The sequence below is a fragment of the Antechinus flavipes genome, chromosome 1 (genome assembly GCF_016432865.1).
Source record: "Antechinus flavipes isolate AdamAnt ecotype Samford, QLD, Australia chromosome 1, AdamAnt_v2, whole genome shotgun sequence".
Lineage (NCBI taxonomy): Eukaryota > Metazoa > Chordata > Mammalia > Dasyuromorphia > Dasyuridae > Antechinus > Antechinus flavipes.
The window spans coordinates 42,962,736-42,985,208 of NC_067398.1; the positions used below are offsets into that span (position 1 = coordinate 42,962,736).

General features: G+C 37.0%; 1 protein-coding gene across 10 annotated transcripts in view; it reads left to right on the forward strand.

The window, feature by feature from the left end:
- The window catches only part of ITPR1 (inositol 1,4,5-trisphosphate receptor type 1), a 390,069-nt gene that overhangs the window by 295,038 nt on the left and 72,558 nt on the right, over window positions 1-22,473 (forward strand). For all 10 annotated transcript variants that reach the window (XM_051981182.1, XM_051981188.1, XM_051981197.1 and 7 more), the window contains 8 exons: window positions 233-413; window positions 2,983-3,239; window positions 10,336-10,536; window positions 12,456-12,566; window positions 16,021-16,116; window positions 18,114-18,236; window positions 19,504-19,608; window positions 21,971-22,163. In XM_051981182.1, the coding sequence (XP_051837142.1) occupies window positions 233-413; window positions 2,983-3,239; window positions 10,336-10,536; window positions 12,456-12,566; window positions 16,021-16,116; window positions 18,114-18,236; window positions 19,504-19,608; window positions 21,971-22,163 (1,267 nt within the window). The remainder of the gene's footprint in view (window positions 1-232; window positions 414-2,982; window positions 3,240-10,335; window positions 10,537-12,455; window positions 12,567-16,020; window positions 16,117-18,113; window positions 18,237-19,503; window positions 19,609-21,970; window positions 22,164-22,473) is intronic.

Genomic DNA, 22,473 nt, shown 5'->3' on the forward strand with positions numbered 1-22,473 from the left:
CTTAAAATATATGTTTCCCTAAAGAAAACCTTAAAAAGTCCTAAGTTTAGTCTATGTATAATGTATGTTTCAACTTAGGAGCTAATATTGGAGCCATTTCTAGGTTTGTAAGAGGTTGATTCTTCATGACTTAATTGATTATATTTTTCTTGTTGAAATGATGAAAAGGATAAGATTAATTGATCTGACTGAAAGCATGACACTAAAAACCTGTGCTTTTCTTCCTTGGTAGCACTCCTTTTTCTGTCGGTTGACAGAGGATAAAAAGTCAGAAAAATTCTTTAAGGTTTTCTATGATCGAATGAAAGTGGCCCAGCAAGAAATCAAGGCAACGGTCACTGTCAACACCAGTGACTTGGGAAATAAAAAGAAAGATGATGACCCAGACAGAGATGCCCCATCACGTAAAAGAGGTAAGAATCAAAGCTTCTTTGCATATATATGTGTTAATTCTGTTGGCTTGAATATAAAGTACCATGTCAGTGAAATTCCTTATTTTATGAGCTCTCATTGCTTCTAAAATTAGAGCTGATCAGACAGGAAAGTTATGGAAGTAACGTCTTTGTAGTTTGAGTTTTCTAATGCTCTTTAGCTATTTTATAGAAACAATTAATAAAGAAACCTGAGTTAAATCCTGCTATTTTAAAGAATTTGCCCTCTTACCTGAATTGGATAGATTAGAACCATTCATAAGATGTTAAGCTAGGAGGGCAGCATATTTTGTTTTTCATCTTTATATCTCTAGTACCTAGCACAGTATTCTAAGATCATATAATAAAGATTTAATATCTTGGCTGAATTGATTCAATGGGACTCTAGATTTAGTCCAATAACCTCATTGTCCAGATGAAAAACACTCAAATCATACTTGATAGTGAACAGCAAAGCCAGAACTGCCCAAATTCCTCATCAACTGATTTTTCCCCATCACTTTTTTCCCTGGTCACTTCTCCAACGTAATACTACCAAAATACTTTCCTTTGCTTCTATCATAGTTATTCAAAATCTAGTTTTTTGAAGAATCCTTAATCAAAGTTAGCACTTGGCTAGTAATAATCAGGGATTTGGAAAACGTACCTTTTAAGCATCTTGGCCATCTTTTGGTGGAAATGAAAAAGAAATCTATTCTGAAATTTCACTGTAAGCTGCTAAGTTCAAGGAAAGGACAGAGATGATTTCAGGTCAGTCCAAACTTAAATTATCAATAACTATTAGCTCCTCCAATTGTATGATTCTCTAAAAAAGACCCAAACTTTGATGATTATTAGACTAATCTTCTGAAGACACAACTCTAATCAAATCACTTTCCAGTTCAAAAATTTCCATTATCTCCCCATTTCTTTCCAAAGACATTTTAGTCTTGGATCTATATTTTAAGAAGCACCTTAACAAATTGGAGCATGTCCTAAGGAGAGCAGTTATAGTGGTGAAAGCCCAAAAGATGATGTCTTACAAAAAGACTTTGGAGACATTTTTCTTAGGGATGGTTTTCTTGGAAAAGAGACTTCTTAGGAAGAGACGTGACAACTATCTTTAAGTATTTGAAGGACTCCGTGTATTAGAAAGAATTTGATTTGTCCTGCTTTGCTCCAGAAGGAAAAACTAAACATCACAGTAGAAATTACTGATGAGCAAATCGGCTAGAAGGAAACGAACTATCTAACATTTAAAGTTGTCTAAAAGTGAAATGGCAGCTTTGGCAGCTGGTTGTTTCCAGTCACAAAAGGTCATGAATTGGTTACTTAGGCAATAATGACCTCTTGGTCCTTTCAGCTTCTGTAATTGAATGAGCTAGCATTCAAGAATCCCCATAATCTGACTCTCCCCTATTCTCCTGGCTAACCTGCAGGTTTTTCCTCTCCATGTAGTTTATATTCTTTCTTAAGCTCTACCACCCACTGCCCATTTTCATCTTTCCCCCTCCCATCTTCATTTATTTGTTATCCTTGGAATGCAATCTCCATCTAATCTTCATATTTATAAATTCATTTCAGACACTTCTTCCTCAAAGGATCATCCTAAAAGGATGAAGGCCTTTTAACCTCATGATTTTTCAAGCTATATGTGAATTCTTTTAGGAGGTGCAGTATATAGAACACTGTATTTGGAATCAAAAAGACCAGAGTTCAAAGGCCACCTGTGACTTTTCCCAATTGTGTAAGCAGTAGCGGGTCACTGGATCTTTCCAAGCCTATTTCCTCATTTATAAATGAAGGACTTGAACTGGGTATCCTCCAAGATCTTTTGATGATCTGTCTCCCTCATTTTGGGGTTGTCCTATATTATTACATTATAGTATTATAATCTCATTTGAATTTTGGTTTGGTACCCTAATTAGAACAAAATATTCAATTTAAGCTTGTTTTTACTTTTTATTTGGATATATTTCTCTCCTTTCTGGCCTTTTTCTTCCTTCTCTCTCTCTCTCTCTCTCACACACACACACACACACACACACACACACACACGTACATGTGGTTTGAGCTCTCCTTCTAGATCACAAGTTTCTTTCTGTTTTGTTTTTTGGAGAGGCTTTCAAGGCACTTGGAGTGAAGTGAGTTGCCTGGGATCACACAGGTAGTAAATATTAAGTTTCCGAGGCTATATTTGAACTCAGCTCCTCCTAACACCAGGGACAGTGCTCTATCCGCTGTGTCACCTAGCAGCCCCCAACATTTATTTGTTTTGTTTTTGCAAGGTAATTGGGAGTAAGTGACTTGCCCAGGGTAAAACAGCTAGTAAATGTTAAGCGTCTGAGACCGGATTTGAACTCAGGTCCTCCTGACTCCAGAGCCGGTACTCTATCTACTGACTGCACTCTCTAGCTGCTCCCATAAATTTCTTAAGAGAAATTCCCTTGTTTCATCTCTGTTTCTTCAGTCTAGGGCTTCAAATATAATTGGTGCTCAGTAAATGTTTGTGGAGTTGAGAACCCGCCAGTTTCTCCAGAGCATACCATTTGTTATTTAAAATTTTTTTTAGCAAAAGAGCCTTCAACCCAAATAACAGAAGAAGTCCGAGACCAGTTATTGGAGGCGACTGCTGCCACCAGGAAAGCTTTTACTACCTACAGAAGAGAAGCCGATCCCGAAGACCATTTCCCATCTGGAGAAGGTGGAACCCAGGCCACACCAGACAAACCTAAAGATGACCTGGAGATGAGTGCCGTGATCACAATCATGCAGCCCATTCTCCGATTCTTACAGCTCCTCTGTGAAAACCATAACCGAGATCTTCAGGTAGGAGGGCAGTAAGGGAGTAGACAGCAGGCCTCTAATATTCATGGTTTTCCTGATCTGAGCCGATGCTTTCCTAAAACTCATATAACTTGTTTTAGTTCCTTTTGGTTCAGCTGTTTGTCTCACTTTAGTCACGAAGCTAGAGACATAAGCAGTTCTCTACAGTGAAGGTTTCAGGTAACTTTGTTAGCTAGGTATGGTATTCTAAAGACCATTTGTTTGTTGTCTCTATGGGATACAGGAAGGTTTACAATTCCCCCAATTCAGATGGCAAAGATTGTTATAGGAAGGTTACTGTCTTTCTGATGGAGTGTGTGTGTGTGTGTGTGTGTGTGTGTGTGTGTGTAAATCATTTACAAGAGGCATCCTAAACCTTGGGGCTCCTCATAGTACCTTTCTCTAATACCTCACTAATATAGGACCTTGGGAAGCCATCTCTTCTCTAGGAGAAAAATAAATAAAATAAAATAAAATAAAAAACATTTTTCTCTAGAAGAAAAATAAAATCACACCTCAGAAGCTCCTCAGCCATTTGCCTCAGAGATCCCAGGTTGTCATGCACATGTTTAGGATTCCACAACCTTTTAGGGGTCATGGACCTCCTTGACAGCTTGAAGCCTATGGGACTCCTTCAAAGAATCAATGCTTTTAAGTGTATCAAATAGAATACTTATTTACAAATTACAAATTTGTAATTACAAAAGAATTACTAAAGAAATACAAATAACAAAATATTTTTTAAATGAGATCATGGACCCAGGTGAAGAACCCAGCTCTAGTCCAAGGCTGGCAAGGTAGAAAAGAATCCTTTTGAAATCTTGGTGTTGATGATTTCCTTCGGTATGGGCTGTCATTAGAGTGGCTCAATGAGTGAAGTGCTGGGCTGGGAGTCAGGAACATGTGAGTTCTGATGCTACTTCAGACACTTACTTTTGTGTAACCTGTATTGGGGAAGTCATTTAATTCCCATCAACCTCAGTTTCTTCATCTGTAAATTAGGGACAGTAATAGCATCTTACAGGATGGTTGTAAGGATCAAATGAGGGAATAGCTGCAAAGCACTTAGCCAACCTTAAAGTGCACTATAAGTCCTACCTGCTATTGTTGTTTTTATCATGGCCCACAGACTGACTACAGCTAACCTGTAGTGACTTTTCACTTTCACTTAGACATGTAGGAGAGTATGTGCACAATCAATTATAAAACAGGGGTGACAGTGGAAAAGAAGTAATTGCCCCACTTGTAACTTGTTTACTTATGGACTCAGATGGTGAAATCTTGCATGAATGACATGAAATCAACAGACTATTTCTGTTCCTGGGAGTTTGCATCCAGGCCCTCATATAGTACCTTTAAACAATGACTTCTGATTAATTGGTGGAGTTAGATTTGTAAATTAAAAAGACCAATTTGGAATTTTGACATTCGATAGCCATTGCTACTTAAAAAAAAAAAAAAAAAAAGTTCAGTTAAAAGGAAAAAAAATACCTTTAAGACTTTTTTTGTTTTTGTTTTCTGTTCAGTCACATAGCCATCACTCTATATGGGTTTACTTTTGTGCAAAGTAGAATGACTTTTTTTTTTTTTTTGAGAAAAGTATGGTCAGTGATTGGTTAGGACAATTAGTTATAGGCCAGTAATAATACCATTAATCACAAAGAAAATGGGATAAAGGAAGGATGGTGGAGCCAATGTAAATACATTGGAAAGCAAAGTAAGCACTCTTTTGTGAATTAATCACTAGGTTCCATCTTCATGTAGTGATGGGACTCACTATTATAACAGCCAATTGGAGTTGAGTTAGCTCTGGGCAATAAACAGCTACTTAACTGTCTTGTTCAAGGTCTCCTAGTTGTACTCTGACCTCAGATTCCACAGAGCAAGAATATGAAATTACGGCAACCCCATTCTCTACTGGTGACCAAGATCTTTTTTTCAGTTGCTGTGGTTTACTTTTTCTGTGAAAGCCTGAAAGGCTAGAATCAGTAGCATACTTAATTGTGGTTCCTTCTTGACATCCTTCACATTTGCCCTGTAGTTTCTCATTCCTTGTTTCTTCTCATGCCCCCACCTACCTCCAAATGCCATCCTAACCATATCTAAAAGAAGTTTTAAGTTCAGTAAGACATTTTTTGATAACTGGTGGTCGAATCAGTTTTTAGTAGCCACGTCCAATAAATTTACCTTACTTCTGTGACTAAACTGCTTTGGGTGAAAAACTACCAAATCCTAGAATTCTCTATGATAAATATTCATCATATTTACAAGGTTCTCCTGTAGCTCAGTAATAGAATCTATCTGTTTTAGAATCATAGATTATCCAGATCATTCTCTCACTAAATATAAGAATCCCTTCCTATGTCCCCAGCAGATAGTCCTCAGCCTCTCACTAAATGGCAGCAGTGGTGTGGAATTCATTACTTAACAAAGCAATTAGTTAAGAAGCATAAACTAAGTGCTTACTAAGGGCCCAACTATTATGTCAAATCCTGGGGATACAAAGAAAAATAAAAAAGCAATTATAGATCTCAGAGTTTCCATTTTAATAAGATAAAAGGTATATAAATAGATGCATACAAGATGCATACAATAGATGCATATTTATTATATATACATTTTGCATAGAACTTTAAGAGAGTCAAAAAGAGAGAATATTGTCCATGAAACCAGATACTTGTAGTCCAGATAGAAGACAGTCTTAGAAGGAGAGGCACTAATAGCTATGGTACAAGGAAGGCCTTCTATGAAAGGTGGTAGTAAGAGTTCTAGTTAGAAAAAGCAAATTTTTATTGTTATTGTTATAGATTTATTTGCAATTTGGAACATAAGCTCTCCTTCTCCAGACGTCATCCTTATATGTGTGACTAAGCCGGGGAAGGTGTACTTATCTACCAGATGAGCCTCTTTGAATTGCTCTAAGCTAGATTGACTTAAACATTGACGTAGGATTCTCAAATGAATCTGAAGCTTTGTGAGAGGAAGCTACCCCCAAAAGCTTCCTTTTTAAGAATTGAAAGAATGAGACTTGTATCATTCATAGATTTTTAAGGGAGTCCTCATTCTTAGGATTAAAATAATGTGTTAAAATTATTCCTTTGAATAAATTATTTTAATTCCATGTATTTCTGAAACATTATGTCATATGGGTCTCCTTCTTAACCCAGGTTGGTTTTTTTCTCCCTAAGTATTTAAAAATTTTTTTATGTGAGTTTATATTAACTGATGTAAAATTTTCCCCTCTCTGATCTGTCTTAGGGGTTCCTGACAACAAGGTTTGTGGGAGGGCTAGAGTTTGTTCAAAAGAACTATTATGGGAAATTTAGCTCATCACAAGAAATAGAATTAGTGGAACAATATCTCAAAATCAAAAGAGTCCTCAGAGAATAACCTTTCCAAACATATGGCATATAGCCATCTAGTCTTTATCTGGGGATAGTGAGAAATGGGGAACTCACTACTTGCTGAGACATCCAATTCCACTTTGGGATATTTGGTTTTTAGGAAGTTACCCACTGGATTAGGAAAACAGAGTTTCTTTGAATTAGTTTATCTCACTTTAATTAGGATAATCCTCCATTTTTACTGTAATCTTCATAATGAATACTCTCCTCTTATAGTGTACCAGTCAAAATGAAAATTTCTGACTTTGCCAAAGAATCTAATTATAGTTTTGTCACCTTTGACCTGAAGTATTCAGGAATTCCCTGTGAAAGGGCTTTTATTTGACTATTTTATATGGTCTGTTTTTCCTTTCTTTTGAACTTTCATATGCGCAGTCAGTTTTCCCTTGCCCCCCTAAGTTAATAATCATACCTGCTAGATTATTTTTCATTGAATTTAGCAAATGTATGTCAATGGCAAATCTTAGGGATGTGGATGACCCATCATTCTGAATATCTCCATTAATCCTATAAGAAAAAGCACTGGAAGGGTATCACTAAGCAGAGATTCATGTGCTCTCTAGATAAAGAAAAGAAGACTAAAAAGTCAGTAGGAAGTGAGAGCCTCAGTTTAGCAGGAAAGATGAAGGTTAGATGCTAAGAAATACAATTAAACTCTCAGGGGATATAGAAAACTTCTCCCCTCCTTGATTTGATTTAAGGATAATCTTTTCCAAACTAGCGAAGGGGACTTCCCAAAGTCCTTAACAACCCAGAGATTTCATGAATATCTTACCTTACAATGAATTTTTCTTGCACTAAGTTAATACTTGTGAAAAACATTTATAGTATGTCAGTTCAGGGAAATGATCTGGAAGCAAAGGCTCCTCCTCAATGGTGATTTTCTTTCAAGTTGAAATTTGGTAAAAGATAGCATCTCTTTTTTTTCTGAAAAATGTAGGCACTTGAGGCAGTCAGTTAGCAATGCAGTTGACTTTGGGATTTGAAAAAGGATTCATAGAGTCATAAAAACTCAGTTTTAGTTTCTTTTATGTGAGTTTGTTTTGTTGTGGTTGGCTTAGCAGTTAAGTGATAGGGACCTCTTTAAAAGGAGCTGAACACAGGTTTTACTTAAGCTTTGGAAGTGTAGGAACAAATATGCTTTAGAATCAAATCTATGGGAAATGCAATTATGAATTGAATTTCTGTCATTTTCATAATTTTTCAAAACAGTAATTTCTCTCCTTATAAAATCAGACTTGGACTAATGTTATTGATTTTGCATTCTTCCAAATACCATATTGGTAGCTATGAGCCCAGAGAGTAGCAGTTTTTAAAAAAATTATAACTTTATTGACAAAACATATGCCTGGGTAATTTTTTACATTATCCCTTGTACTCACTTCTGTTCTGACTTTTCCCTTCCCGCCTTCCCCTCCCCTAGATGGCAAGCAGTCCTATACATGTTAAATATGTTATAGTTTATCCTAGGTACAATATATATGTGCAGAACAGTACAGTTCTCTTGTTGCACAAGAAGAATTGGATTCAGAAGGTAAAAATAACCTGGGAAGGAAAACAAAAATGCAAACCATTCACATTCATTTCCCAGTGTTCTTTCTTTGGGTGTAACTGATTCTGTCCATCATTGATCAATTGGAACTGAATTGGATCTTCTCTTTGTTGAAGATATTCACTTCCATCAGAATACATCCTCATACAGTATTGTTGTTGAAGTATATAATGATCTCCTGGTTCTGCTCATTCAGAGAGTAGCAGTTTTGTAGCTAGCAGTAAAACAAACAAACATGGTATGTATGGTACATAGTATACTGTGCTTGTAATCAGGAAGACCTGGGTTCAAAACCTACTGTTGACACTTTTCAGTGGCAAAAGAAAAAAAAAAATTAAGTCAATTAACCTTTGTATACATCAAGCAATTCCCTAGGACTTGCCTTTAAAATCCTTGATGGATGGTAATATGAATTGGGATAAGTTGTTGTTATCTTAGCATTTTCCCCAAAATAAAGAAATTACAAATCTAATAAACTCCTCGACATTTAAAGGTTTTTTCAGTCTGTTCCCGGCCTGCCTTTTCAGCCGATTTACATATTAGGTCCCTGCATTTAGCCACAGCTCTCTCTCTCTCCTGTCTCCTTTTGCCTGTCCCTTATTCCTGAAACACCATCCTTCCTCAGCTCTACCTCTTAGAATCTTTCAGTTCCTTCAGAATTTGGCACAAATTACATGAAGTCTTTCCTGATCTGCCTGGTTACTAATGTCTTCCCTCCAGAATTTCCTCCTATTTATTATGGATATATTTGTATAGAACTTTAAGAGAGTCAAAAAGAGAGAATATTGTCCATGAAGCCAGATACACCTGGGTTCCAGACATACCTCTGACCCATGTTGTCTGGGTGACTCCATCAAGTCCTTTGGCCTGTCAGTGCTCTGGAAAATCCTTCAAAGGGACCTATCTCCAATTGTAGAGGGAGTTTCCTTATCCATGATTTCACCATGTTAATAAAATCTTAGATCTTGTGTACCAATGCCTGATAATACACAAAAACAGAAATGAAGCAATTCCTGCTCTCAAGGAGATTATATTTTATTAGGGAGGAGAGCATGTATATAAAAGCATAGAATAGGGACAAGATCTATGACTTTTTAATTAATTAATATTGGATTTGGTTTTTTTTCTGATTGATTTGATCAACTTGCATAAAAGCCAAAGCATGAGGGGCTGGGGAAATAATGTGCTTAGTAGGAGGAACGAAATGTTGCAATGGGTTATCCAGGAAGGTAGAAAAAGTACTTACAAGTAATTCTCTTTTTTATTAAATTATGATTTAATTATTATTAAATAACATCAAATATGATTAATTTTAATTATGATTAAATATGATCTCTCCATCAGCGGTATCTTATTATAGAATAGGAATTCTTAGCCCGGAATCTAAGGGCCATCCCAGTAGAGCCGTGGATAGGTGGGAAAAAATAATCACATCATTATTTTAATGTAATTTTTTTTGTAAGCTTCTACATTTTATTTTTAAAATTATTTTCTGAGTTGTCAGCAGAGCCCATAACATAAGGAACTTTGCCTCCCATGTAGCCACGGTTCAGGAATTTTCCCCCAACCTAACCCATGCTTGCCCAGAAGAAAGGCAGATTTCTGGACTTTTTGTGGGCTGCTTCCCTAGAAGGGGAGTGGACCTTTAACACACATTGCCACCTGCTCGTCAGATCCATCTCCCTCTCATGGTCCTGGAGAAGAAGCTTGACTTGGAGGCTGAGTGTGTGTGTGTGTGTGTGTGTGTGTGTGTGTGTGTGTGTGCACTCGGGCATGTTTGTGCCCGTGCCCAAGCAAGGGGGCAAGAAGTGGGCTGGGAAATGAAATAATGCAAGGAGGCGGTAAGAGTGCGAAGTCAGTGCTCACAGAGAGGCAGCTCTCCCCCTCATCTGATAGAACAGTGTCTCTTCTGAAAGCTATTCATCTTACATAACAGCCGCTGCCGCTACTCTGCTCCTTATTGGAGGCCCCATTTTAACTCTTTGTTCAGCACCATGCTGAGTCATTATTCATAATTGTTGATTATCCAAACTAGGGAGCCTAATGAAATGGCACTATAATAATATATTTTTAATATCCTTTCCTCTTTTTCCTTCCCCTTTGCCCCAACTCTCCCTATTCCACTGAAAATGTCCAATTACAGAACTTCCTTCGCTGTCAAAACAATAAGACCAACTACAACTTGGTGTGTGAGACGCTGCAGTTTCTGGATTGCATTTGTGGCAGTACGACTGGAGGGCTTGGACTTCTTGGTCTGTATATAAATGAGAAGAATGTCGCACTAATCAACCAGACCCTGGAAAGTCTGACTGAATATTGTCAGGGACCTTGCCACGAAAACCAGGTAATGGAGTGTTTCTCCTCAAGAAAAGGGAGCCTTTCTTTGATCGGGAATCGCATCACTGACACTGAGTCAGACTTTGCTGTGCATCCAAGCAGGATTTCGAGCAAGCATCTCCCCTTTGGCTTGTGGAGTAGCCTGCCTTAAACATTAAGGATGACCTATTACTCCTGGAAATTCTGACAGCCTGAGGCTGCGGAAAATTAACCAGTCTATTTTGTAAAAAAAATTTCCAGTTCTTTGCTGGTATAATGATCTGCGCATAAGTGAAAATAAATGCTATTCAAATTAGAACAACTTACCCTGGACCAACAATCTAAAATTAACTGTATTGAGCCCCAGCCCCATGATTGGTGCTGGGGTTATCAGAAGGTGGTCTCTCCCCGCAGGATGCTTCAGATCCCATAGAAGAGCTAATGATCCCATGAAACAGAATGATTAAGGGGCAGCTAGAGAGCACAGTGGATAGATAAAGCACTTATCTGTCATCGAAAAGAACTGAGTTTAAATGTGGTTACAGACACTAGCCATAGGATCCTGAGCAAATCATTTACCTATTGCCTCAGTTTCCTCATCTACGAAATGGGGATAATAATAACACCTACCTTCTAGTATTGTAAGAATCAAATAAGAGAATGATTGTGAAACACTTAGCATAGTCCCTGACACATACTAAGTACTATATAAATGTTAGTCATTATTTTTTTTTCTGATCATATGTTATTAGATGGAATGAAATCAAGTACTATCAAAATGATGAAAAGGAAAAGATTGCTTCAGTTAGGAATTAACAGGCATAGATCATGATAGAAATCAGTCTTGAGCTTTGCTCTTTCTGCAAAGAAGGAATTAAGGTTAGGATCCTTGATAATTTTTCCCCAGTATACTTTTTACCTGATAGTAACTTATAGCTTTACGCACCTAATAAGACAGGAATCTGTGTGATTCTGATATGTATTTGAGTATTCAAATTTGGAGAGACAAGTATGCATCTAGCTATAATAGCTCCATTTCCATTATAAAAGAAGCAGGAAAAAGTTTTTACTAAGAACTTTACTCAATGGCCAAATGAAAACTCAACTGAAAATCTGGACATGGGGTGAGGTATAGAGTTGAATTTCATACTTAGGTGGATGGAAATCCTCAAGGATCAGGAAAGTCATTGATATGTATTAAAGTGTATTTTATTAAATGTAAAAATAAAGGGGAAACATTTGAAAGGGGGTTTCCATTCCTGAATTTTTTCCAAGACATAATTAAATTAAAATGAATATGGAGTAAAACAGTGTGGTACAGAATTGGGATTAGAAAAGATCTATTATCCCCCAAGGGAATTTTACCATCACCATTTCAGAATTCCATTTCTACAGCACAGAACAGAACAAAAGCCTGCCTAGAAGATGAAAACACTCTCCCAAAAGTTTGGTGGCAGATTTTTATTAATCATGATATGTTGTCACTGGAATAGTGGGCTTATTTCCCATGTTTAGTACCTCCTTTAAAATCTGACAGGAACCATCATATATGTAAAGCAAATCCTCTAATGAGATTGAAGCAAACCTTTGGGGGTGAACTGTAGAGGAGAAGGACTAATAATCCAGTTTCAGTAACAAAATATATTTTCTGAATTGTTGAAGTTGGACATGACCATTCTATCAGTTACAGAACTGAGGGACTTTCCTGAGACTCCTTTATACATCATTTAACTGTTTACTGTTAATTCTGAAACTAGAGATTTTCATCTGTCTTATTTTTTTTTACCACTTTCTCACGGAAAATTTGCAACTCTCCCCCCAGAAACATCATGGGGGGGTGATGACTGTCCATTTTGCTTAGGGGTGATAATAAGCATTGTGGCAAAACTGCAATTCAGTTTGTTGATCTTTTAATTTGTAATGTTTTGTGTGTGTTTGTGTTCTCAGAACTGCATAGCTACTCATGAATCCAATGGCATTGACATAATCACAGCTTTAATCCTGAATGACATCAACCCTTTGGGAAAGAAGAGGATGGATCTTGTGTTAGAGCTGAAGGCAAGTTGTAATTGCACAACGAAGGAGAGAGAACTGGGGAGATGCAGTGTTCTATCTCAACTTAGGAAGTCATCTCCCATGAAAACAGAATAGGAGTTCTGAATAAAATGCAATATTTCCATCCCTCTCTTCTAAAGACCTGGACATCTCTTGCTTAGTCCCATGATGTGATCTTTCTATGTAAAGCAGATACATGTCATTCTAGAACCAAAAACAATGCTTCTGACAGCATTGATCTCAAACAATGGAAATTCCATTCTTGTGATGATATCTGATATTTTTCCCCTTGTTTGGTCAGTGGAGAGATAATATACAATCACATTATTGGGGGATAGGGAGGAGGCAGGTGCTTCAGGTTGTCAAGACTGCTTTGAGTCACCTGGATTTTTTTTTAACATTTTATACAAACCTTAGGACACAGTGGGTGTTTAATAAATGTCCTAAAATCATGGCAATCATAGCATAATAACCAGGAATGTACCCTTAATTGCCTAACTAGGTTTGCCACAGATAGCTTTCACTAAATAGCAGATCTTAAGATAGAAGTGATATTTTAGTCACCTAAAATAGCAAAGTGGTCCCACTGAATTGAAGGTATGACCCCAAAGTGTCAGCATGATCACCTCAGCTCTTAGATAATCTGAGAAAGGAGCAGTGGTCTTTATACTGTGCTTATTAGTTTGCAAAACTTTCTGAGGGAGAGGGAAGTAAGTATTCCAGGGATTTCTTGATGTCTCTGAGAGTTTTAACTTGCAAATCAACTTGATGTCGATAATGTACATTTAAAAAAAAAAAAATTTGTGATTTAAAACAAAAAATCCTTCTAGAGCACATTTCCTATATAATTCTTATCCATATTCAGGACATGTTGTAATTTGTTCCTGTCTTCCCCTCACTGGTTCTCAGGACTTTTTAATTATCTTGAGCAGTCCTGAAACTTATGTGAAGCACACAGCAGAGAAACTGCTCTAACTCTCCAGTAGAAGTATGTCACAGGAAAGACAGGTTGTTAGTAAAGGGTTTTGACATTGAAATATCTCCTTAGGAGTGCTAAGGTCCTGCTTGTTTTTCCTTCAATGTTTAAAAAAGAATAATTGGAAGCAGTAGTTGACAATTTTTAAAATATCATTTTAGAATGCCTTTTTTTTTGCCTTTTGGTCTTCCTAATTAGATAAATTGCATTAAAAAAATTTTAGCCTGAATGAAACAGCAAATTATTACTTCTCAGCTTCCAGTTTTCCATTTATCAACAATATGTATTGCAAGCAGCCAAAATTAACTGAAGATCTGAAGTACTATCAGTCAGTGTTCAGGGGGTTTTGCTTATAACAAAGTTAATTTTACCTGTAAGAGAAGACTGGGGGTATTTTTCCCCCAAAGAAAAGGCTATCATTTGGCAAAACAGCAAATTGGTTGAATTGGCAAGACAACTTTTTGTCCTATATTCTAAGAGGCTAAAACCAGTTGTGAAAATTAGTGTAGGACCAGGCTCTGAAATTAGGCCAAGCCTTAAGAAATCTAGAATGGATTTAAAGCCAATGGAAAGTCTGATTCAGGCATTGTTCCTTTTCTCTGTTTGATACTGATGTGGAATGGTCATTACAATATTAGTGATTAACTATTTTTTAATAGCTTTTTATTTACAATTTATATGCACGGGTAATTTTACAGCATTGACAATTGTCAAACCTTTTGTTCACTTTTTCCCTTCTTACCCCCACCCTCTCCTCTAGATGGCAGGTTGACCAATACATGTTAAATATGTTAACGTATAAGTTAAATACAATATAAATATACAGGTCCTAACAGTTATTTTGCTGTACAAAAAGAATCAGATTCTGAAATATTGTATAATTAGTCTCCGAAGGAAATCAAAAATGCAGGTGGACAAAAATAGAGGGATTGGGAATTCTATGTAATGGTTCTTAGTCATCTCCCAGAGTTCTTTCGCTGGATGTAGCTGGTTCAGTTCATTACTGCTCTATTGGAACTGATTTGGTTCATCTCATTACTGAATATGGCCACGTCCATCAGAATTGATCATCTTATAGTATTGTTGTTGAGATATAGAATGATCTCCTGGTCCTGCTCATTTAGTGATTAACTATTGATTGGAGAAATGCAAATTAAAACAACTCTGAGGTACCACATCATACCTCTCATACTGGCTAAGATGACAGGAAAAGATGATAAATCTTGGAGGGAATGTGGGAAAAGTGGGACACTAATGCCTTGTTGGTGGAGTTGTGAACTGATCCAACCACTCTGGAGAGCAATCTGGAACTTTGCCCAGATGACTATAAAACTGTGCATGTCCTTTGACCTAGCAGTGCCATTACTGAGTCTGTATCCCAAAAGGATCTTAAAGCAGGGGAAAGGACCCACGTATGCAAAAATGTTTGTAGCAGCTTTTTTTGTGGTGACAAAGAATTGGAAAAGAAATAGATGCCCATTACTTGGGGAATGGTTGAACAAGCTGTATAATAGAATATTATTGTTCTATAAAAATGAACAACAAGCTGATTATAGAAAGGCCTGGAAAGATTTAAATGAACTGATGCTGAGTGAAGCAAGCAGAATCAGGAATATATTGCATACAATAACAGCAAGAATGTGTGATGATCAACCATGAAAGGCTTGGTTTTTCTCAGTGGTTCAGTGATCCAAAGCAATGATTTTGGACAGAAAATGCCATCTGCAACCAGAAAAAGAATTAAGGAGACTGAATGTAAATCAACACTTGCTATGATCACTTCTTTTTTCTGAGTTTTTTCTATCCCATGGTTTTTCTCCTTTGCTCTGATTTTTCTCTCCCAGCATGATTCACAAAGCAATGTGTATTAAAAAATAAATAAACGTACAAAAAATAATAAAAATCCTAGTCATTAGGATAACAAATAGCAATCATTGACATTTACATAGGACTTTTAAATTGGTAAAGTACTTTTCTACCTTTGTCATATTTGAGCCCCACAGCAACCCTGTGAGATGGTGCTGCAGGTATGATTCTCCCCGTTTTACAGACAGTCTGGGAAGAGTTGATGACAGTTCTTTAAGGAAGTGAATAATTTTTGTGTATTTTCTTTTGAGACCACTTCCTTAGAAATGGAAGTAGTTGAGTTCTCCATAAGCAGTGCATAGTAGCTGAGATATGTCATCCTTACATCTACATTTAAAATTTTTTCCTTAGGTAGAGCTGCCTTTATACTGACTAGGGCTATGCAGAAACTTGGCCCAGATTATGTATTTTTTTTTAATGTTTCTGTGGGCTGGAAGTCACATGGGCCTAGTTGAATATGATCTTTACCCATGGGTCAGCCATGTAGTAGAAAGTTTACCTCATGGCATTATCTCCATGGAGTGACAAAAGAAGTGTCACACTTGCCCATTTAACTAGGATGTAAATCTTTCAGCAGCCTTTGATCTACTTTTTTTCTACTTTTTTTCCAACTAGAATAATGCATCTAAATTGCTTCTGGCAATCATGGAAAGCAGACATGACAGTGAAAATGCAGAAAGAATATTATACAACATGAGACCAAAGGAATTGGTAAGCGTGCTTGAAATATTTCCCCTACTGACTGATTGAAGTCATCATGTAAACCCTTAGCAGCAGTTTACTTCCTCTCACCTCAAAATATTTTGCATTTCCCCATCTCTGCACCTTTGCTCTTTCTTGCTAAAGCTGTGTCTGTTGAGGTTCTTATTTCAATGCTTGGATCGAGCCGAGATCTCATCCATATCGGTACTGCCTCCAACAATTTTGTTGTTGACATTTATTTATAAATGTCATATATATGTGTGTCATATAAAATGAGACATTTATTTGTATGGGGCTCATCTCCCCTACCACATTACAAATTCTGTCTTATCCGTCTTTGCACAGTACAGGGCTTTGTACATACCAGGTACTTAGTAAGTGTTGAATTTAAATAAGGAAAGAGTCCATTAAGAGGATAAGCAGAAATGCCCAGATCCCTGGATCTTCAGGGAAGCCATCAGAATCACAAAAAAAAAAATAAATAAATAAAAAGAAAGATTTTAGTCTACTGTCTTGGGCAAAGATTGTAAAATATCTCACTAAAGTGACGGCAGTCTGCCACCTTTCCTTGGGTCTGTTTCTCTAAGTCTTCCTGTAAAAGCACTTTCTAAATAATTCCCTTTTTCCTAATCTAGGCCTGTGATTACATGGAGTAGTATCCTTGCACAGTGCAGAAAAATCCAGCCTGGTGCCAGTTCTCTTTATGTAACTGGAGGTGATCTCCATCAGTTCTCTGGTGCCATAATAAGTGATCTGTATTATAAAGAGAATGTGGTTCACAGATATATTTTGAGGAATGATGAGAAATTACTTGCTATGATTTCTGAGGAGGAAAAATTCTCATCCAAATTTGAATTAATGTGGAAAACTGAGACTAGCAAGAAGCTTTGCTTTTCGGCCAGCCCTTTCATTTAATGTTAAAGTTGGGGTTAATTCTTCGTTCAAGGTTGCCCAGGGAGTAAGGATATAAACTCAAGTCTCTGACTCTCTATTGATAAGATACAGAACCTTATTGTTTGTGCTTACAAATGTATCTCTGAAAAATGTGACTAATTTATTTTTAGTTATACCCCACCACTTTTGATAGGGCTCTCAGTTTTCTGATGTCAGAGCGGAAGGGAGTCCTCCACAGATTTATGGGAATGGTTTAATAATGGTAAGGTTTAATAAAAGGCCAGGAGAGTAAGGCGAAAGAGCCTCTTCCATCCCTGCCTCCCATTGGGCCGACAAGAAGGTCCATATAAACTCCTGGTCGGTGTCCCCTGATTTATTATATTATGAATGGAACCTGACATAGTGGAAAGTGTGGTATGTGAGCCCCTGGTTGCCAGTTGCCCCCTTGTGGTTAGAGAGTGCCAGTCCCTGGTATATAATACATAAGGAATATTTGTCCCTTTTATTAAATTCCCAGTTTTGTAGAACTCAGTAACCATATGATTCAAATATTCATAACCCTTTTTGGGGGGACATTCTCCTAATTACAACTGAAAAACAGAATTAACTAATAAAATGATGTGAATTTATTTTTAAAATATTATTTTCAGGCTGTGTCCTGGGATCAGTAGAAATTCAGCCCATTCTCCAAGTTCTATGTCCAGTCTTCTCTGATTAGTTAGAAATTTTTTTAATAGTGATAACAAACACTAAGATCTTTTTGTCTTCTGAAGCATTAAAGATTAACACCTAGTACAATTTTTGCTTTAGTTATTTTGTATTCCAATTATTTGAACATAAATCATACCTCTGTGACAAATATGATAATTCAGTAAACTAGAATAGTTATTTAACCAAAACATCCATTCTTTAACATGCTGGGGGAAATGGAAGTTTAATTTATTTTACCTTAGGGCATCTGAAAAATGAACTGAATTGATTAATAATATTGGTTGAATTGAATTAGCTAAAATACAGACTATAGCAAAAGATCTAATCACCTTTATAGTCAGTATGAGGTAGATCTATGTTTTCTCCATGCAGAAAATCTATTTTCTTGCCCTGAACTGTAGGTGGAAGTCATCAAGAAGGCTTACATGCAAGGTGAAGTGGAATTTGAGGATGCAGAGAATGGGGAGGATGTTGCTGCATCTCCCAGAAATGTGGGCCACAACATCTACATTTTAGCCCATCAGGTAGGATGGACCACCCCATAAGCACCTCTCATTTGCCAGGGCAAGCTGTTGCAAAATGACTATGAAGAGCCCTGCTTTGCTTACTATTGGGAGCCTGGCCTTTAAATCTCTTTTAGCAAGTTGACCAAACTTGGTGACTTCTAAGATTTAGAATTCTACTTTTTGCATTTTTAAACTATAGTATATCATCCCCTTTTTAAGAAATTTTTGTATCCTTTTCCTTTCTTTCTAGTGATCTCTTAGCTAGAAAATTACTAGGTTTTCTAAAAGTACTGGAGTGATCGTTTCTTAATTAGCTAAAGAAATAAACTTTAATTTCTTAGTTCTTTGGAGTTCCTTGGCCTTCAGACTTTTGACTCGACAGTGGTTTTAGTAGGATATAGTACTCTGTACCCAGCAATGATGAAGTCAGTTTCTCAACAGGAGCATAGTTTTGATTTGAATTTTGATTTGAAGACAGCCTTCCCCAGTGTTGGTATATCTGTTCTGTTCTAAAGCCCCTTCTCCATCTCTGGTGAGCATCCCCATAAGTGTGCCTGTTGGATAATTACTTTCCCCTTCCCTTTCACCTGAGTAATCCAATTAGACTCGTTATCCCAAAGTATTGGGACAACTTTTTGTTCCTGATATATGAGATAATGACATTGCACAGACTGCTGGCAGCCCCTTAAATGATAGACATATTTACAATGGGAATGAACTCTTTTTTTTTTTTTTTTTTTTTTTTTGCATATCGCTGGAGGTGAATAACAGACAATCAGTATTCTGCTTTTTAAATGGAATTGAAAATATGGAAAAAATGGAAATGAAAATATAGTTCCCCCAGGGAGCCAAACAGTGTCACCACCATTATAAAATGGCATTTCTCTAACACTATTTCTCCCCCATATCCTTGTTTACCAGCATCTAATAATCCAAGGGAGCTTTCAAAATGTTTAGATTAGAAGAGAATCTAAGAGGTTGTACTGAAAATTCTTTCCTCTGCTTGGCTAAATAAGACAGGGGCAAAGTAGGACTCAGCGTGGGCAAAAGTGTTCCATACTCTGTTCTGACTGATTCCCAAAATAAACTTTGTGTACATTGCACCTAGTTGGAATATAACAAGTCTCCCATCACCTTTGCCCTCCTTCTAACACACTTTGCTGGTTATTATATATTCTTCATACCAAAATTTGAAGTGAGTAGATGTGTTCCTGTTATAAAGAGAAATCGCGTCTCTCCTATTCCTTCTTTCCCCACTCCCTGCCACCCCGTTCTTCTATTCCAGTTGGCTCGACATAACAAAGAACTTCAGAACATGTTGAAACCGGGAGGTCAAGTAGAAGGAGATGAAGCTCTAGAATTCTATGCCAAACACACAGCACAAATTGAGGTAAGAGGGAAAAAAGTACAGTGACTCAAAGTTGTTTGTTTTTTTTTAAGTTTTTAATTAAAGGACTTCAGAGGAACCTGAAAATCCATTGTCAAACCATAGATTGATCTAAAAAGAGATCTTGAGATCAGATAGTCCATCCCCTTTGAGGAAACTGAGGTCAGGGTCATACAACTTGTTAATAGGAAAGCCCTAGGAATCAATCCCAGGTCTTCTGAATGTGAGCCATGTGGTCTTTCTCTCACTGCATCACTCATCTTGGGGGTCTTTTAAAAGCTAACTGCTTCCCCTAGCAAGTCAAAGGATTATTAGCCAGCCTTTGATCAAGAGAAAGTAGACCCAGAGAACTTAGGGAAAAAATTCCCTCTTGCTGTCAGAGCAAATATTAGAACCAGTCAATGGTCAAAGCCAATGGTCAAAAATATCTTTAGGTGATATTTCAATTATCTGGGCCATCTTCCTAAATGCAGTAATTCCATTGACTCTTTCACCATGTTGACTGGGTCAAATCAATCTGGCGTTGAATGACTATTAAATGACCTTTAAATCTATGATCATCTGAGCCTGATTGATCTAATCTGATCCCCTGAAAATTGACTGAGATGAGTGCCTTGAACAAAATAAAGTCCTCATCTGTCAGAGTTAGAAAAGACCTTAGAGATTTCTGCCCAGCCCCTTCATTTCAGAGACAAAGACCCCAAGTCCCTAACAGGAAAGGGACTTGCCGAAAATGCTGTATGACATGCCCTCTTGCCACTGGACCACTCTGCCATAAAAACTCCAATTGAAGAAAAGCATTGTTATACAGAGTTGAGCGAGCAAGCCATTTTCATTTATTTTGTTATCCTTACTTAAGGATAACAATTAAATTTGAAAAAATTATTGAAAAATTTGCTTAAATTTGAAAAATATATTTTAGACTACCATGGTTTATCTAGTATTAAGGATCAGAGTGGTTCTCAAACTTTTGTTTTCAGTATCTTTATCCTATTAAAAATTATTGAACATCTCTCCAAAGCGTTTTTGTTTATCTGGATTATATTTATAGACATTTACCATATTGGAAATAAAAACTATTTTTGAATTTGTAGACCCTCTTAAAAGGGTTTCAGAGATCTGCAGGATTCTCTAGACCATACTTTGAGAACCACTGTTTTAAGGTAACAAAAAGTATCCTTGGATACTGACTGGGCTCTGCTAAGTGAGCTTCTTCCATTATTTTACCCAAGTTGACTATCTCCAGGTGTGCCCCACCTTCCCTTTCTATTTTCTCTTTCTATATTGTTCCTTTCTACTCCACCCCACCAACCCCTCTTAAAATGTTACCTCTCTGAGGGCAGAGACTGTTTTGGTTACTTGTATTTGTATTACCAGCTTTAAGCCCAGTCTATGGCACATAGTAAACACTTAATAAATGCTTTAACTATCTGAAAGAATCTGACCATTTGTAAGATTTCAGTGAAAAAGGTGAATATAGAATGCAAGCTCCTTAAGAATGAGAAGTATTTCTTTTTTTTTTTCTTTGTATTTTCAGCACTTAGCACAGGGCCTCAAACATAATTCTTGGCCTAATAAATGTCTGATGATTAATTGATTGATAGTCCCTTTATATTTTGCCCTTGTTATACTGTTCTGGATATCACATTTTCAGAAAGACATTGACACATACTGAAGAGTATGTAGGTAATCAAGATGGTGAGACAATGATGGATAAAGGATGCGTTGAAAGAAGTGGAACTTTTTAGTCTAGAAAAGATTTATTGGCTGGTGGGAGGTTATAACTGTTTTTGAGTATCTGGTGGCTATTAGATTTCCTTGATTATATCCTGGGAAAGAACTGTGTGTGTTAGGTACAGGATCAGATTTTTTACTTGCTAAAGAAAACCTAGTTTTTGGTACTTTCCAAAAATGGAATAAATTCCTCTGGAAATTAGTGAGTTCACTGTCACATGGAGTCTGGATGCACCCCTGTTGTTCAGATTTGAACTCCATAGCACTAAAGTTCCTTTATTCCTGAGGTTGTAGGACTCAATGACTTCAGGTACTATGCAACTCTTGAACTTTTGATGTGTCAGGCTCATTTAAATGTAAATGCAAAAGCAACCTCTTAATTCATTGGACTAAAATACTAACTTTCAAGTCTGAAGTTTATAAAATAATAATCTTATGGATTATCCAGAAATGCCTTTATGTCAACCCTCTTAGGACTCAAAACAGCCTTAGATATTAAGCCCTTTAAGCATTAGAACCCTTTCTCTCTGCCTTCCATAGCAGTGAATCCAAGATTAGAAATAAACAAATGCTCGACAAATGCCTTTTTATGATACTAAATTAATCATTTGATCTCACACATCTCTTCCAGATTGTCAGGTTAGATCGTACAATGGAACAGATAGTCTTCCCTGTGCCCAGTATATGTGAATTCCTTACCAAGGAGTCCAAACTACGGATATATTACACCACCGAGAGGGATGAACAAGGGAGTAAAATAAATGACTTTTTCTTGAGATCTGAAGACCTCTTCAATGAAATGAATTGGCAGAAGAAGCTGAGAGGTAGGTTAGAAACATTTGCACAAGTTGTTAAGCTCATTACTCAACAACCCTGTGAGGGGTCATTAGGAAGGTATCACTGCCATCTTACTGTGGAGGAAGCCTACAAACTTGGGAAATGTCAGAGGCAGGACTCAGACCCAGGTCTCCTGAACCTCAAGTCCAAGCTTTTTGCCTGTAGCCGGCTGCTTCAGTAGACAGAGAGGTCATCCAGTGCCTTGAGTTTCAGCATTTCAGAGAATGAAGTTAGAAACGAAAGCATGATTATCCCTTAGGGCAGAAGAGTTGTGTTCTACCTCTGAGTGCCATTAAT